The sequence below is a fragment of the Miniopterus schreibersii genome (assembly GCF_964146895.1).
Source record: "Miniopterus schreibersii genome assembly, chromosome: 13".
NCBI lineage: Eukaryota > Metazoa > Chordata > Mammalia > Chiroptera > Miniopteridae > Miniopterus > Miniopterus schreibersii.
This window is the reverse complement of record NC_138113.1, coordinates 11,664,783-11,679,785: the sequence shown is the minus strand read 5'-3', so window position 1 is coordinate 11,679,785 and position 15,003 is coordinate 11,664,783. Positions and strand designations below refer to the sequence as shown.

Below are 15,003 nucleotides of genomic sequence, written 5' to 3'. Positions count from 1 at the left end.
CATCCCAACTGCCTAAGCCCATTTTTCCTTACCTCACCTTCATGTTTCAGTGTCCGTATTAATGAGAGGTGTCAGCGGGGAATGGAAGAGAATAAGAAATTGGCTTATCTTGTGGATATTAAGACTATTGCTGTAGGTAAGACTTTTATAACTTTAACAACAAAATAGATGTTTATAGTGCACTTCCTTACCTCATATGAAAAGCACTTAGACTAGTGCTTGGCACATAAGTACTTAATGAATGTTAGCTATTAATAATATTAAGATTATTATTACTTGTGTATCCATACCCAGTTCTGTCAAATCCTCATTTCATTATGTTTACTGTGGATCTTTTATCTCTCCTCTTACTGATGGACACTTAAGTTGTTACAGTGTTTCAGTTCGCTAAGATGTATACCTAGAGTGGAATCACTAAATCATAGAAGTATATCTTTAATTTTACTAAATATTTCCAAATTGCTCCCCAAAGAGATTGTACCAGTTTATACTCCTACCAGCAGTTAGAGTTCCCACTCTTCCACATCCTCTCCAGTCCTAGAAATTGCCTCCCTTCATAATTTGGCTCAGTCTGATGTATGTGAGATAACATCTCGTTATATTTTGTTGTCGTTCGTTTGGTTTATTGGCTGTTTGTGTTTCTTCTGTGAGTTGCCAGATCGTAGCCCTGGTCCGTTACTAGAATCAGGTCTTCCTTGTTTTAAGGATTTCTGTGTGTGCATTTATAGCCTTAGATGGTTATTCGCATCTCAGGTGTTTTATCTCAGCCTGTGGCTTGCCTTTTCTCTCCTTTTCAGCGTCTTTTTAGTGTTCAGACACTTTAAAGTTTAATGTCCATTGCATCACTTTTTAAGAAATAGTTTGGATTTTCGGGGTCTTATTTAAGAAATCCTTCCTTACTCCCTCCTATAGTTTAACACTTTTAAATTTTGCTTTTCATCTGGAATTTATTTTTATGCATAACATGGGTTGGGATCTAATTTTATTTTTCTTGTAGTTTAACTGTTTATTGAAAGGCCATTCTTCTCTACCCACTAATTTGTTCATGTCATCTCTCATAAATCAAGTTTCCATATACATATGGATCTGTTCCTAAGATATTTTTACATTTCATGAATTTTATATTTCACATCAGATTGCTGAGCTCAGAAATGTACATATCTATAATGGAAATAATAATATAGTCCAATGGCCTAAGTTCTAGTAGCAATAATGAGCTGTGAGACTCTGGACAAGTCACCTCACTCTTTAGATCTCATCTTCAGTGTATGTAAAATAGAGTCCCCACAGCGCTAGTATTCTATGACTCTACTTATAATTGGGGAATTAAAACATGGCTTTATCATTTTTGCTCCTTAATTAAAGGAAAATTCATTTTGGAGTTGATCTTCCAGTTGTAGATATTAGGGGGCATTTAGTCTTTAGTTTCAGCATATATAACAAAGGCAGGTACATTGCTTGTTAATAACGTATATCAATAAGAGTTGTGAATGGACTTTGTTCAGGAGACTCCCTGCAAGCATTGTAGGAATCCCTGAGTAGTCTGTTCTAAGTGTGACTGTTTCTTATATTCTTTACGAGATTCAGACCAAACTAAAATATTCATCCTCTGTCCTGACCAGCCTAGCGTTAGTTAGAGGTTCTTCTGATTTTGTTTGTGTGCCTTCACCAGTGTTTGCCCCTTAGTGTTCTTACATCATAGGCACTCAAATGTGCACATAACTCCTTGGAGCAAATCTGATCATCAAGGTCATTCTGTTCATTGACTTTCTCTCACGGGTGTGCTGTAACTGGGAGTGCATGCTTAATGTGCTCAGTGCTGCCTTCCAGAGGATTTTGTGAGTAATAGAAGCCAACTGCTCCATAGCTCTGATCTACTATGAGACAACTCCAAGAGTGCCAGAGAGGAATGACATTTTTGCTGGGTCTGGACTTTTTGAGTTAACTAGAGTTAAACAAAACCTCGACAATTTTCAAAGAAACCCAGCATCTTAAGCATCTTAGCAAACTTATGTTGTATTGGCCATTTGCATTCCTCAGGACATACTCTAGACTGAGCCCAACCTATGATTGTAAGGCCGGATTTTTGCAGGGTGCCTCATGCCCTGTATATGATTATGTAGAATGTCTCTTCTTAATCCTGTCTCCTTTACTCTCTAGTGGATCTGATTGGTGGCTACAACATTGGCACCATCAGCCATGAGAGCCGTGTGGATTGGCTGGAACTTAATGAGACTGGGCACAAGCTTCTCTTCAGGGACCGGAAACTTCGTGTGAGGAGGGTTACTAAGGCTTTAGCCATTGACTGGTCCATAGAGGATGTGGTATTGCTGCTACTGGGGATTGTGGGGAGCAGGATGGGACAAAATTTCTTGGTGCTATGTCATTAGCATAGCACACGGCCTAGAAGAATCAACATTCTTCCTATCTGATATCACAACCCATCCTATATTACCCTTAAGGAGATTGTTTCATGATGGCACCAAAGTCAGTAGGGGAATGTGAGAGTTGTTTCTCTCTTAGTATTCCCAAGTCTGTGCCCTTGTGAAACACCCTTACTCCTGCATTCTTCTTCCTTGTGCCTAGCTGGCCTTCACCCACACCTGCTGCTCTAGTGCGCCTCAGCTATGCTTGTCTGACAGCATTGCAGCTGGCTTGGGGACAGTCTCCTCCTAGCCATAGTTTCAATATGGTATCACCAGAGTTCAACCTCTGGGGCAAAGAGACTATCTGGTGATTTTTCATTTTGTTTTTATTGTTACGTGAAAGCCACATCACAAATTTCCAGACCATTTAATTTGTCTGGAGGTCTTCCTTTTGTAATTGAGACTGGTAACTTGCCCAGTTATTCTAAAAATAAAAGTCTGACCTTCACCTAACTTAAATTCCTAGGGTGTAGGTCTTTGCTCTATAGGTCATCTCTTATTTGGCCAGAGTCAGAATATGCCAACTCAACATAAACTCCAATGGTTGCAGGTCAATAAGCTTTGACATTCAGCATGTACTTGACTGGTGGGTTAGTTCACCACATTTCACCATTAGGGAAATGGTCAAGATCCAAAGACAGCGCATATCCCCTTCTAATTGTGCTCTCTACCCCTTCCTTCTTCAGTTGCATCTGTACGATATTGAAAGCTGCTCTAAGACAATGATCCTCAACTTCTGCTCCTACGTGCAGTGGGTCCCAGGAAGTGATGTGCTAGTAGCTCAGAACAGAAACAGCTTGTGTGTGTGGTACAACATTGAGGCACCTGAGAGGGTCACCACGTCCTCTATAAGGGTATGTCAACAGCAGGGCTCCTCAGACATAGTGTCAGGCTCATTAATTAGAGCCCTGAGGAGGCTCTGAAGGTTACTCAGTTTTCTCTGCCCACTACCCATAATCTCTGTGTTGGAGTTGATAAGTAAAGCTTAGACTCTTTCCCCATAGTGGACCAGGCCCAGGACCACTCTTGTTCATATTCCCGAGATTATAGTAGACCCTCGGAATATGGGTCTCTATTACAGTGGCCCTGGGAATTCACCAAGTCCTAATGAGGAGTTCCCTCAGGCTGGAAGATCTCCACTGGGAGGGGCAGTTCTTAGGTCACTTCCTGTGTGCTGATTCTGTTATAAGCCCTTCAGAGTTCCAGTTCCTTTTTTCTCAGACTGCAGATCAGACCTTCTCTTCTATCCTACCACAAGTTGTCTTTTAAGAGGATAATCCTTAGGAATACCTATTCATAGAACTGCTGGAAGCAGAAGTGGATATCACATTTTGTCACCTTACCTGCAGGCATTATTGCCATCATAGCTACAAGTGTACTGTAATGCAAGGACAATACCATAGATAAGGGAATTTTATTTCCTTGAGAGAAACTAAATGTTAGGAAAACAAGGGTCACCCTATGAACATGAGGGTTGGGTTAGGGCAGGTTCTGTTCTGCAGTTGGCTCCTGGAAACACTAACTTAGAATTCGGGTGTTGTGGGGGATTGACTTTTTTACAGGGTGATGTTGTAGGTCTGGAGCGGGGTGGGGGAAAGACTGAGGTGATGGTGACCGAAGGTGTGACTACAGTTGCCTACACACTGGACGAGGGCCTTATTGAGTTTGGAACAGCCATTGATGATGGCAACTACACCCGGTAAGGAGCTGGGCTGATAAGCTGGAGTGGGTTGTAAAACTGGCCATATCTAAACAGGATATGGCTGGCCCTCCCCTGCCCCGCCCCATCACCAATATTCCTCATGTCTTCCTGACCCTAGACTCATTCCTTGTGCTTGGGTTCCTTCCCTCTCCAGGGCAACAGCCTTCTTGGAGACTCTGGAAATGACCCCAGAAACAGAGGCGATGTGGAAAACCTTGAGTAAACTGGCGCTAGAGGCGAGGCAGCTACACATTGCTGAGAGGTGAGAGGGCCAAGGTGCCGGCAGTGAGTAGGGCTGACCATGTGGGTGTTTTATGTGTGCGCTGCTTCTCCCCAGTGTTCGCTTCCTTCCCATGCCAACAAATGCCATAGAGCCCTTCATAGTAGGGCTCCCAACATCCCCCATCCTAGACTGTAAGAGTGTGTCTTTTATTGTTTTTCTTCCCCTTCTTGTAACTAGGTGCCCCTTCAAAGCTTTTAACACCCATGCCCTACAATCCATGCATTCATGTGTATATTCTGAGTATGGTATTGAGAGTGTAGTTATAGGACGAACTGGAACTCCAGACTCTTAGAGTTCAAATCTTGGCTCCATTTGCCAACTTCTGTAACCTTAGAGAGATTACATAACCTTTCCAAGCCTTGGTGTTTCGATTTCCACTGTGTAAATGGGGATTACAATAGAATTAACCTTGAAGGGTGGTAAAGAAGGATGGTAGTGGTTGTGAAGGACAGGTGAGAGCATCTGTGCCAGGAGCACAGATTATAGGTGCTCAATCAATGTCAACTGCGGCTATTTGGCTAGGAGTCATCCTTGATCCCCTTTTCCCCATACTCCCCACAGCTAGACTATCAGCAAGTCTGAGGGACTCTAATCCAGGCCCTTCAAAACGGATGCTGAGCCCTAGCTGGTTTGGCTCAGCAGTTAGAGTGTCGGCCTGCTGACTGAAGGGCCCTGGGCTCAATTCTGGCCAAGGGCACATACCTCTGTTGCAGTCTCGATCCCCGTCGCCGATCGGGGGGCATGCAGGAGGCAACAATCAATGTGTCTCTCTCACATCAATGTTTCTCTCTCTCTCTCTCCCCCTTCCACTCTGTCTGAAAAGCAATGGAAAAAATATCCTCGGGTGAGGATTTAAAAAAACCAAAAAACCCAGATGCTGAATCTTATTAGTCTAACACCACCGTCTCCAGCCTAGAACTGGCCACCAGTGTTGCAAAAGCCTCTTAAGTAGTCTCACTGAGACTGTGCTTATACCCTTAGATCCATTCATCCCATAGCAGCTGAGGTAATTTTTTAAAAACATAAGTTAGATTTACTTGCTCAGCATCTACCAGCAGCTTACTATTATACTTAGTGGAAAACCCAGACTCTTTGCCATGTCCTAAGGCCTCTTCTTCCTTCTCATATCAAGTACCTACTTGCCCATCCATCTCCAGCCTCACTGGTATCCTTTTAGCCCTTTGAGCATGCCAAGCTCACTCCTGCTGTGGGGCCTTTATGCTCACTGTTCCCTCTACCTAAAATAATTTTCTCCATCTTACATGACTGCTTCTTTCTTATAAAAAGGTCTCGGTTAAAACATCAGCACCTCAGATAGGCCTTCTCTGACTGCCAACTTAAGTAGTTCCCTCAGTTACTGTCTATAATATCACACATTTTATTTTTCATTCTCTCACATTATCTCTGTTTTTTTGTTTACTAATTATTTGTTTCTACCAGAAAGTAAGTTCCCTGAGAGCAAGGCCCTCATCTGTCTTATCCTCTTTGTGTCTTCAGTTCTGGCATGAACAGTGCCTGGCACATAATAGATGCTTAGTATGCCTGCTGAACCAATGAATTAATGATGATCCTATAATAATATTACTATTGCTATTATTGCTTCCATGCTGTAGGTGCTTTTCCGCTTTGGGCCATGTAGCAAAAGCTCGATTCCTGCATGAGACCAACGAGATTGCAGACCAGGTGTCTCGGGAATATGCAAGTATCCTCCTGACTCATTCAGCCTCTCCCCTGAGATTTCTCAGCTCCGGAATCCCAGTTTTCCCGCCATGACTAATTCCCTCTACCCTGCCCACCCTACCTGCACCCTCAAGTTGAATTGTTTTGGGATTTCTTGCCAAACCTCAATTCTCTTAGCCCATGAAGTTTTTCAGCCCTCCAGGTCTTTTAGCTTCCACACCTCTCTGGCCTTCCTGTCCCAGCCTGCATAGACAGAATGGCTCCTGCACGCCGACAGACTAGCCAGAACCTCCCTTTTCCCCACAGGGTGGAGAAGGAGCAGACTTTTATCAGGTCCGAGCACGTCTAGCCATGCTTGAGAAGAACTACAAACTGGCTGAGATGATCTTCTTGGAACAGGCAATGGGAGAAGAGGGACCGGGTGGATGAGGGGATCAGAGGGGAAAGTGAGGCAGACTTGAGGGAGGAAAGAACACTGGCTCCTGGGCTTCCAGAGGTTTGAGGAGAACTTATAGAAATGTTCACACCATTAATTTCACTCCTCGATTTCCTTCTCTGTGTTAGTCCTTACAATTACTCTCTTTCATAGAACGTCTTTCTCCCCCTGTACTTCCGAGCCTGTCTTTGTAATTCTTGTGCGTGGAGGTAGATCCAGGTTTTATGGGCCTGAAGCTTAACAATTCGAGGAGCCCTGTTTAAGAAAAACTCCCTAGGGTCCCGGCTGGGTGGCTCAGTTGGTTGGAGCATGGTCCCATATACCAAAAGGTTGTGGGTTTGATCCCCTGTCAGAAACATACTGATGGATGTTTCTCTCTCACATCGATGCTTCTCTTCTTTTCTCTCTCTTTCTCCCTTCCTTCCTCTCTAAAATCAATAAACATATCTTCAGGTGAGGATTTTAAAAAATGAAAAGAAAAACTGCCTTGGAAGGGGCCTGTCAAATAAGGGTCCCTGAAGCTTAAGCTTCTTTTAGTTCATAATAAATTCACCTCTGCTTGTATATAAGCAAAGGCCACATGGACTGGTATCTTAGCCAGGCTGAGGAGAGATGCTGGTTACGGATGCTCATATCTTCCTGGTGTCCCTCTTTCCTCCACCTGGGTTCCCCTAGAACGCTGTTGAGGAGGCCATGAACATGTACCAGGAGCTACACCGTTGGGACGAGTGTATCGCTGTGGCTGAGGCCAAGGTACTGGTTCTGTCTTCTCCACAATGGTTCAGAACTCGGTTCCACCAATATCAGAACCCTCCTCTTGTCAGGGAGGCTGTAGGAACTAGAATGGGCTTGGGGCTGGGAGATGACATGGTGAGACGTTAGGACATTGGTGTCCAGGATTTTGTTGTTACAGTGGGATTGGAGAAGCAGGGAAAGCAGCAGTGCAGGAAGGAGGGATGTGACTCTCAGTTCTGTTGCGTGTCCAGGGGTACCCTGCCCTAGAGAAGCTGCGCCGGGGTTACTACCAGTGGCTAATGGACACACAACAAGAGGAGCGAGCAGGTGAACTACAGGAGAGCCAAGGAGATGGGCTAGCAGCCATTAGCCTCTACCTCAAAGCAGGGCTCCCTGCCAGAGCTGCTCGGCTGGTGCTGACCCGAGAGGACCTGCTAGCCAACACTGAGCTGGTAGAACACATCACCGCAGCCCTGATCAAGGGGGAACTCTATGAAAGGGTATGGCTAGATTCCTACTCCTATTTCTTATCTCCAGGGCTCAGTGCCCCTCTCCTACCCAGACAAGTCTTGGAATGCATAGCCCTCCCTGACTGGTGGCTGATTCTCTTCTTTTGGGGGCTGATCCTGATTCTTTGTGTAGTAGGGGTATTGTAGTAATTTAGTATGTGTTAACAGGCAGGTGATCTTTTTGAGAAGATTCGAAACCCACAGCGGGCCCTGGAGTGCTACTGTAAAGGCAATGCCTTCATGAAAGGTACTAGTCATCCACCTCCCATCCTCCAAACAGCACCCCAGTCCCTATTTTGGCATTTCTGTTCAGGCTGACTGGCTCCACTTCTCTATCCCTCCACTTCTCACCTGTTTTACACACTTCATTTCCCTGTCTTACTTTTCCTGAGTCCCGTCCCTGGAAGTCTGAGCTGAGTGCCTCTCCATCTCTGGCAGCGGTGGAGTTGGCTCGATCGTCATTCCCGGTGGAGGTGGTGAGACTAGAGGAGGCGTGGGGGGACCACTTGGTGCAGCAGAAGCAGCTTGATGCAGCCATTAATCACTATATTGAAGCCAGGTATGGTGGTCTGGGGGTGCAGAGGAGATCAGATGTGAGGTGAGAAGACCTGGGGCAAGTAAGGGAAACAAGACCTGGAAGAGAGATCTCCAAATGTACGATGGAGTACACCCAAGGAGTCCTTTACCTGCATCCATCTTCCTCTTTCCTCTGACATATTTATGGCTTTCTCAACTATGCCAGGTGCTCCATTAAAGCAATTGAGGCTGCCCTGGGTGCCCGCCAGTGGAAGAAGGCAATTTATATATTAGATCTGCAGGACCGGAACACTGCGTCCAAATACTATCCTCGTGTGGCCCAACATTATGCGTCTCTGCAGGAGTACGAGGTGAGGAAGAGCCCCTTTCTGCAGCCTGAGGCAATGCAGTACAGGATAACAGGAGAGAACCCAGAATAGGAAGTGGGGCCATCTCACCAAGTCCTTCTTTTTGGGGCCAGCATCACCACCCTGGGTGGAAAGAAATGGTTTACTGACCCTATTTCATTCCAGCATGACACAGACCCTCCTTCTGTGCTAGCATGAGTGATTCTTCATGAACAATTCCAACTCAGTTAAAATGTAAAAATCCCTTGCATTGCAGAAAGGTGAGGCTGTTTGAAACTCCCATTGTTTTTGGTCAGTCTTTTATTCAAAACAGTAGGTCTGAGACACCCATAGTCGTCTTTCCTCTGTTGTGGTACGATAGTGGTATCCCCGGCTCTGCGCCAGCCCAGCTGAGGTTTGTTCTTTCATCCTACATGCTGCTTTAACTCTGCTGCTCTGACCTTTTGCATCTTCCCCTCTCAACCACAGATTGCGGAGGAACTCTACATTAAGGGAGACCAGACAAAAGATGCCATAGACATGTACACCCAGGCGGGTCGCTGGGAGCAGGCGCACAAGGTAGAGAAGGGGGTGGGGCTCTTGACAAGAGAATTGCACTTTTGTGGTTGTGGCAACACTCTCCTTAGTCTTTGATCTCCCATTTCCATGGGTTCCCAGAAAGCTCAGAAAGTAACCAAAATATAGTCTGGTGACTTTGATCCCTAGCCACAGAGAAAGGCAAGGATGAATGGAGACCTATGTTCCCAGACCAGTAATTCTGAAGAGCAGATGGGGCTTGGGAGCTGGGGTATCTGAAATACCACTCCTGACACCCTAGTGACATGGGCAACTGTGTTCTCACTTCTGCTCCAAGAACCTGGTGGGTATGGTAGGAGGATAGTAATGGGAACACATGTTCCCAGCACCCAGCACAGGGCGTCTCTGGCCCTCCTGCCATAGCAGAATATAGTTCTTCCTTTGCTTCTTACAGACTTGGAACTCCCTGAGCTGACTAGGAGAGGGGCAGCAACCACACCCCGTGGTTGACGGGAAAACACAGAGGTCCTGAGAAAATGGGTTCCCTTAAGCCCCGCTTCACTGACTACTCTGCACAGCCCTCTGTTTCTCTTGGGGACTGGCATCTGAGGCTGCTCTGGCTTTGTGTGCACAGCTGGCAATGAAGTGCATGAGACCAGAAGACGTGTCGGTGCTGTACATCACCCAGGCACAGGAGATGGAGAAGCAGGGCAAGTACCGCGAGGCAGAAAGGTGAGCTGAGGCCCCCCAGGAGGCGTGGAGGGAGATGAGGCTTCAGGGCTGGAGGGAGGGCTAGGGTCTGAGGGTGTTGCCCTCTGCTCAGAAGGCAGTGACAAGACCTCTTAGGAATGACTTCAGGAGCAGGAATGTGGGTCTAAGAGGCCCCAGGTGTATCTCCCATCCCCAGGCTGTATGTGACAGTGGAGGAGCCTGATCTGGCCATTACCATGTTCAAAAAGCACAAGTTATATGATGATATGATCCGCCTGGTAGGAAAGTACCACCCAGACCTCCTCAGTGACACACACCTACATCTGGGCAAGGTGAGCCCTTCTTCTGTCCCTGCTCATCTCCTCCTCAAACAAGCTCCATTTGCCCCTCTCTCCATCCTGACCCACCTTTCCCCAGGAGCTGGAGGCTGAAGGCCGCCTGCAGGAGGCTGAGTATCACTACCTGGAAGCCCAGGAGTGGAAGGCAACAGTGAACATGTACCGGTCCAATGGGCTTTGGGAAGAGGCCTACCGGGTAAGGAATCTAGGCTACACTGGGGGTACAACCATCCTTCCTTCCCACTCTCCAGTTACAGTCTAATCCTACAATGATTGTGGTTGTCTTTGAAAATGTCCACACCTATACACAGAATTTCTCGTGCAATTTTAAGGGTTTGTGGACTACCTGAAATCCATCCTTGGACCGTAAGCAGGCTAAGAGCCCCTGAAACTTAGCCTTCCTGTCATTCTAGCCCAGGTACCACCTGATCCTTGTCAAAGCTGAGGTCAGGTCAGAGATGAGAAGGGAGCAGCCATGTATCCCTGCTCTGGAGAATTGCCAAGTGGCTTTGCTTTCCAGGTGGCCAAGACTCACGGAGGAGCTAATGCCCACAAACACGTGGCCTATCTGTGGGCGAAGAGCTTGGGAGGAGAGGCTGCAGTGAGACTGCTTAATAAGCTGGGACTTCTGGAAGCTGCTATTGACCATGCTGCTGACAACTGGTGAGGCACTAAGCCTTCTCTCCACTGGCCCCGTTCCAGACAGGGCCTCTACATAGAGAAAGAAAACTGATGTGTAACCCAAGAGCATTTCTAAAAGCCGAGGCAGAGTGGGAAAATGTGGTAAGGAGAGATCCTTGGAAGGACTTGATAGAGAGGCAAGAATGAATGGGTAACTCTTCCCCTAGTCCCTGGGTCTCAGAACAGTGTATCTTTGGCAGTTCTAAGGATAAAAGTGGAGAGGGAACAGCTTTTAAAGCTCAAATGCACTAAGCCAGTAACTTACTTCCGAGTAACAGAAGTGTGATTCCATTAAATGCATGGTGAGCTCTTCTTAAAATGTTATGAACGCCTGTAGTTAACCTGCATTGAGCCAGAGTGCTGAGGGTAGGTAGTCTTTTTGAGAGACTGCTTTTCTGCTAATATAGATGTGGCTCAGGAGGAGGAGGAGGTGGGAGCTCCAGGAACCCTCCCCACCCTGTCAGTGTAGTGCTGAGGCTCACGCCTCCTTCCCCTCCGTCCTGCATCCCACCCTTTCACACTCGGCTGGTCTCCGGAAGCATAGGCTCTTCCAAATGTGTCCTGATCCACCGTGACAGTGGTGTGGCCATCATAGGGCTGCCTGTCTTTCTTTACATCTCTCTGTGCTTCTCTATCACTTCATACTGTCTTTCTCAATGTTTCCCTCCCCTCAATTCTTGCTCTTTCTGTTTTCTCTCACCTTCTCTTTCCCTTTTCCTCTTATAAAAGGAAGCATTGAGTAGGCAAACCTTATATGCACCTTCCCTTTCAGCTCCTTTGAGTTTGCTTTTGAACTCTCTCGGCTGGCGCTCAAGCACAAGACCCCCGAGATTCATCTCAAATACGCTATGTACCTGGAGGACGAGGTATGGCTGTGCTCTTTCTCCCTTGCTTTTGGCCCTGCCCGCAGAGCCCTCCTGTCCATCCCCTAGCCCACTGCTGCCGGTGTCCACACCTCCGGTCTCGTGGCTGCCTGTGATGCCAATCTCCTCGTCACGTGTGGCTGCCTTTCTCTCCCTACAGGGCAAATTTGAGGAGGCTGAAGCTGAATTCATCAGGGCTGGTAAACCCAAGGAAGCAGTCCTCATGTGAGTTACCCTAGAAATTCCTAAATCCTATCCTCCCAAGCCCAGCCCCAGGACCAACCTCACCTTCATCCAAACCTAGTATAAATAAATCTTCCACCCCCTCAGTTGCATGGCTATTTGTCTCCCACTGTTGAGGCCTCAGTCTTTTATTAACCTCTCCTGTGCCCTCATCTGGGAGCAGGTTTGTCCATAACCAGGACTGGGAGGCCGCTCAGCGTGTGGCCGAGGCCCACGACCCTGACAGCGTCGCCGAGGTGCTGGTGGGGCAGGCCCGGGGGGCCTTGGAGGAGAAGGACTTTCAAAAAGCAGAAGGACTGTTGCTTCGGGCCCAGCGACCAGGCCTGGCCCTCAATTACTACAAGGTGGGACACAGAATTCAGGGCCATGAGGGGAGGGTGAGGTCATATGTGAGCCCACAGAGCGCTACACTGACCTCTAGTACTGAGAAAGATCAGGTTAGCATTGGGGAGGGGAAGGAGAGAAAGGGGAAGGAGAAGAGAGGTCCAAAGACCCAGGAATCAGTGGACCATACCATGTGTGCAGCAGTGAGAGGCGGTCACGCCTTCCTCTGCGCTCCTGATACCTGGAAATCTGAGCAGGAGGCTGGGTTATGGAGCGATGCCCTGCGGATCTGCAAGGACTATGTGCCTGGCCAGCTGGAGGCTCTTCAGGAAGAGTATGAGCGAGAAGCTACCAAGAAGGGTGCCAGGTATGAAGCCAAGGGGCCAGGAAATGTGGGCTGGGGGTGGGTCAAACAGTATAGGCTGCCCCTCCCCATTCCCGGACACAGACACTGCCATCTCCACAGGGGCATGGAGGGGCTGGTGGAACAGGCTCGACAGTGGGAGCAGGCTGGAGAGTATAGCCGCGCAGTGGACTGTTACCTCAAAGTGCAGGACACAGGAAGCCCTGGCCCGGTGGAGAAGTGCTGGATGAAGGTGAGGCCCTCCACACCCTCCCTGGCCTCTGCCTCCCCAGGCCTCCATTTACACCCAGCATTCCTTCTCAGACATTTGTCTTTTTTCTCCTATGTCTTTTTGTTTTCAGTCAAGTAGCAGGTATCTATTGAGTGCTTGCCAGATGATCCAGAACCTACAAAGGCTGTAAAAGGGGATATAAGACAGAACCCTGACAGTCAGAAATTGGGGGAAGTTAAATTAACATGTGGCTCACTTAACTAATACTGCATCTGAGTGAAGTGATCACCTCAGTGACCACTAAAGTGTGTGATTCAAAGTGAAGTTCAGAGAAGGTTGAGATCTTTGTGGGCTGGAAGGGTCAGGAAGGCTTTGTGAGGGAGTAGGGAGGCCTGGGACCAGAGTTAGAAGGACAAATTTCAGACCCTGGAGCTGGAGCCAGATGGAGGCCATGAAGAATGCAGAGACTTCTCTACCCAGCAGCCCCTGAAAAGAAGCTTCTAGCAGATTAAGCCAAGCCAATATGTTTCATCAATTCTAAGACATATAAATAATCACATTTTAGTATCTTTGAAATTGGGATACATGTACAGTTTAAATGATGTGGCTTAGATTCAGGGAAATATGGTACTAGGAGTTACAAGAGGGCGAGATTCATCAGCCCCCTAAATAAAATGTTGGTGGATGATGCCCTTCAGAATTTCCCTTAGGCTTCTGAGGCCTTGTAATCAAATAGCCCCTAGAAGTTGGAGAAGAAGGAAGTAGAAAGAAGGACTGATATCTGGTTGTGAGAGTTTAGCAGATTTAATCAGCAAGTATTTATTAAGCATCTGCTGTGTCTTACTCTGAGGTGTTGTTTACTGGGGTCTGTGCGTGACTATACCCTCTGCAGGTAAGTCAGAGGATGGCTTCCTGGATGAGGCACTTTAAATTTGAAGGGTTTGGTAGGTAAAGAAAGAGAGGCAAGAATAAGTTGGGGAAAGACCAGGAGGATTAGCATAGTCTACAGCTAAATTAGACCATGTGGAAATTAAAGTCTGGTGAGGCTGTCAGCATCACAGTGGAAACAGAGTAAGTTCATAGAACACTTGGGTCTGTAGACTTACTGAGTTTGAGGGTTGGAAGGTGTCTCTAAGATCATCTAGACCAGCACTGTCCAAGAGAAATATAATGTAAGTCATAAAGGTAAATCACACATGTAATTTAAATTTTTTTAGTAGCCACATTCAAATAAGTAAAAAGAAACTAATTATAACATTTTATTTAACCCAATATATTCAAACTATTATTTAACATATAATCGATATAAACATGTATTGAGATTTTATACATTCCTTTTTTTGTACTAAGTCTCTGAAAACCAGTGTGCATTTAAGCTTACGGCACATCTCGGTTGGGCCCAGCCACAGATGACTAGTGGCTGCCGTTCTGGGCAGTACATGTCTAAACAAACCATCACTTTTATGATGAAGAAACTGAGGCTCAGAAAAGCCCAACACAAATATTTACAAAATGTCCTGGGCTCCTATTTTAGGGTTTCTTTCCCTGTACCATGCTACCAAGATTCTGTTTGTGGCAAAGAACTTGTCAAAGGTGGCAGGGCCAAATGACAGCAACGAGTGTCTGAAAGACGATGAGCTGAGAGGTACTAGGTAGGTCCTCTGATCGTCACTTACAGGCTCTGATGGGCCATGAGACAGGCTTTTCCTAGGAGGGCAGAAGGTCAGGGAGGGTTTAAAAGAGAAAGTTGGCAACTGGAGGGAAAAAATAGATCAGCCTGAGGACCCCCAGCAGTATTTGTCTCTCCTACCCATTTCCACCTTCTGCTCCACCACTCAGGCAGCTGAACTCTCCATCAAGTTTCTGCCTCCCCAACGCAGTCTGGAAGTCGTTCGGGCTATAGGACCCCAGCTGATTGGAATTGGAAAGCACAGTGCAGTAAGTAGGGTGCTGGGACTGAAAAGACAGATTCCACAGAGATGGGTGGAATGGTGACATCTACACCTAGGAAAGTGCGTGCAGTGGCCTGTTGGCAGGCGTGGCATGCAGTGCTGGGGAAACAGAGGAAAGAGTTCACAGAGGGGAACCTGAGGAGTG

The 15,003-nt window shown here is 47.0% G+C and overlaps 1 protein-coding gene across 2 annotated transcripts in view; it reads left to right on the top strand.

The window, feature by feature from the left end:
* The window catches only part of IFT172 (intraflagellar transport 172), a 28,334-nt gene that overhangs the window by 9,261 nt on the left and 4,070 nt on the right, over positions 1-15,003 (top strand). For both annotated transcript variants that reach the window (XR_014000127.1, XM_081156067.1), the window contains exons 14-36: positions 51-136; positions 2,161-2,273; positions 3,113-3,280; positions 3,989-4,125; positions 4,283-4,390; positions 6,025-6,109; positions 6,398-6,490; positions 7,203-7,280; positions 7,514-7,762; positions 7,940-8,018; positions 8,210-8,330; positions 8,514-8,658; positions 9,124-9,213; positions 9,806-9,903; positions 10,079-10,214; positions 10,300-10,416; positions 10,741-10,883; positions 11,674-11,767; positions 11,925-11,989; positions 12,171-12,351; positions 12,589-12,698; positions 12,798-12,927; positions 14,746-14,844. Coding sequence is in view for 1 of the 2 variants with exons in the window: in XM_081156067.1 (XP_081012193.1) it covers positions 51-136; positions 2,161-2,273; positions 3,113-3,280; positions 3,989-4,125; positions 4,283-4,390; positions 6,025-6,109; positions 6,398-6,490; positions 7,203-7,280; positions 7,514-7,762; positions 7,940-8,018; positions 8,210-8,330; positions 8,514-8,658; positions 9,124-9,213; positions 9,806-9,903; positions 10,079-10,214; positions 10,300-10,416; positions 10,741-10,883; positions 11,674-11,767; positions 11,925-11,989; positions 12,171-12,351; positions 12,589-12,698; positions 12,798-12,927; positions 14,746-14,844 (2,725 nt within the window). In the remaining variant the exon portion in view is untranslated. The remainder of the gene's footprint in view (positions 1-50; positions 137-2,160; positions 2,274-3,112; positions 3,281-3,988; positions 4,126-4,282; positions 4,391-6,024; positions 6,110-6,397; positions 6,491-7,202; positions 7,281-7,513; positions 7,763-7,939; positions 8,019-8,209; positions 8,331-8,513; positions 8,659-9,123; positions 9,214-9,805; positions 9,904-10,078; positions 10,215-10,299; positions 10,417-10,740; positions 10,884-11,673; positions 11,768-11,924; positions 11,990-12,170; positions 12,352-12,588; positions 12,699-12,797; positions 12,928-14,745; positions 14,845-15,003) is intronic.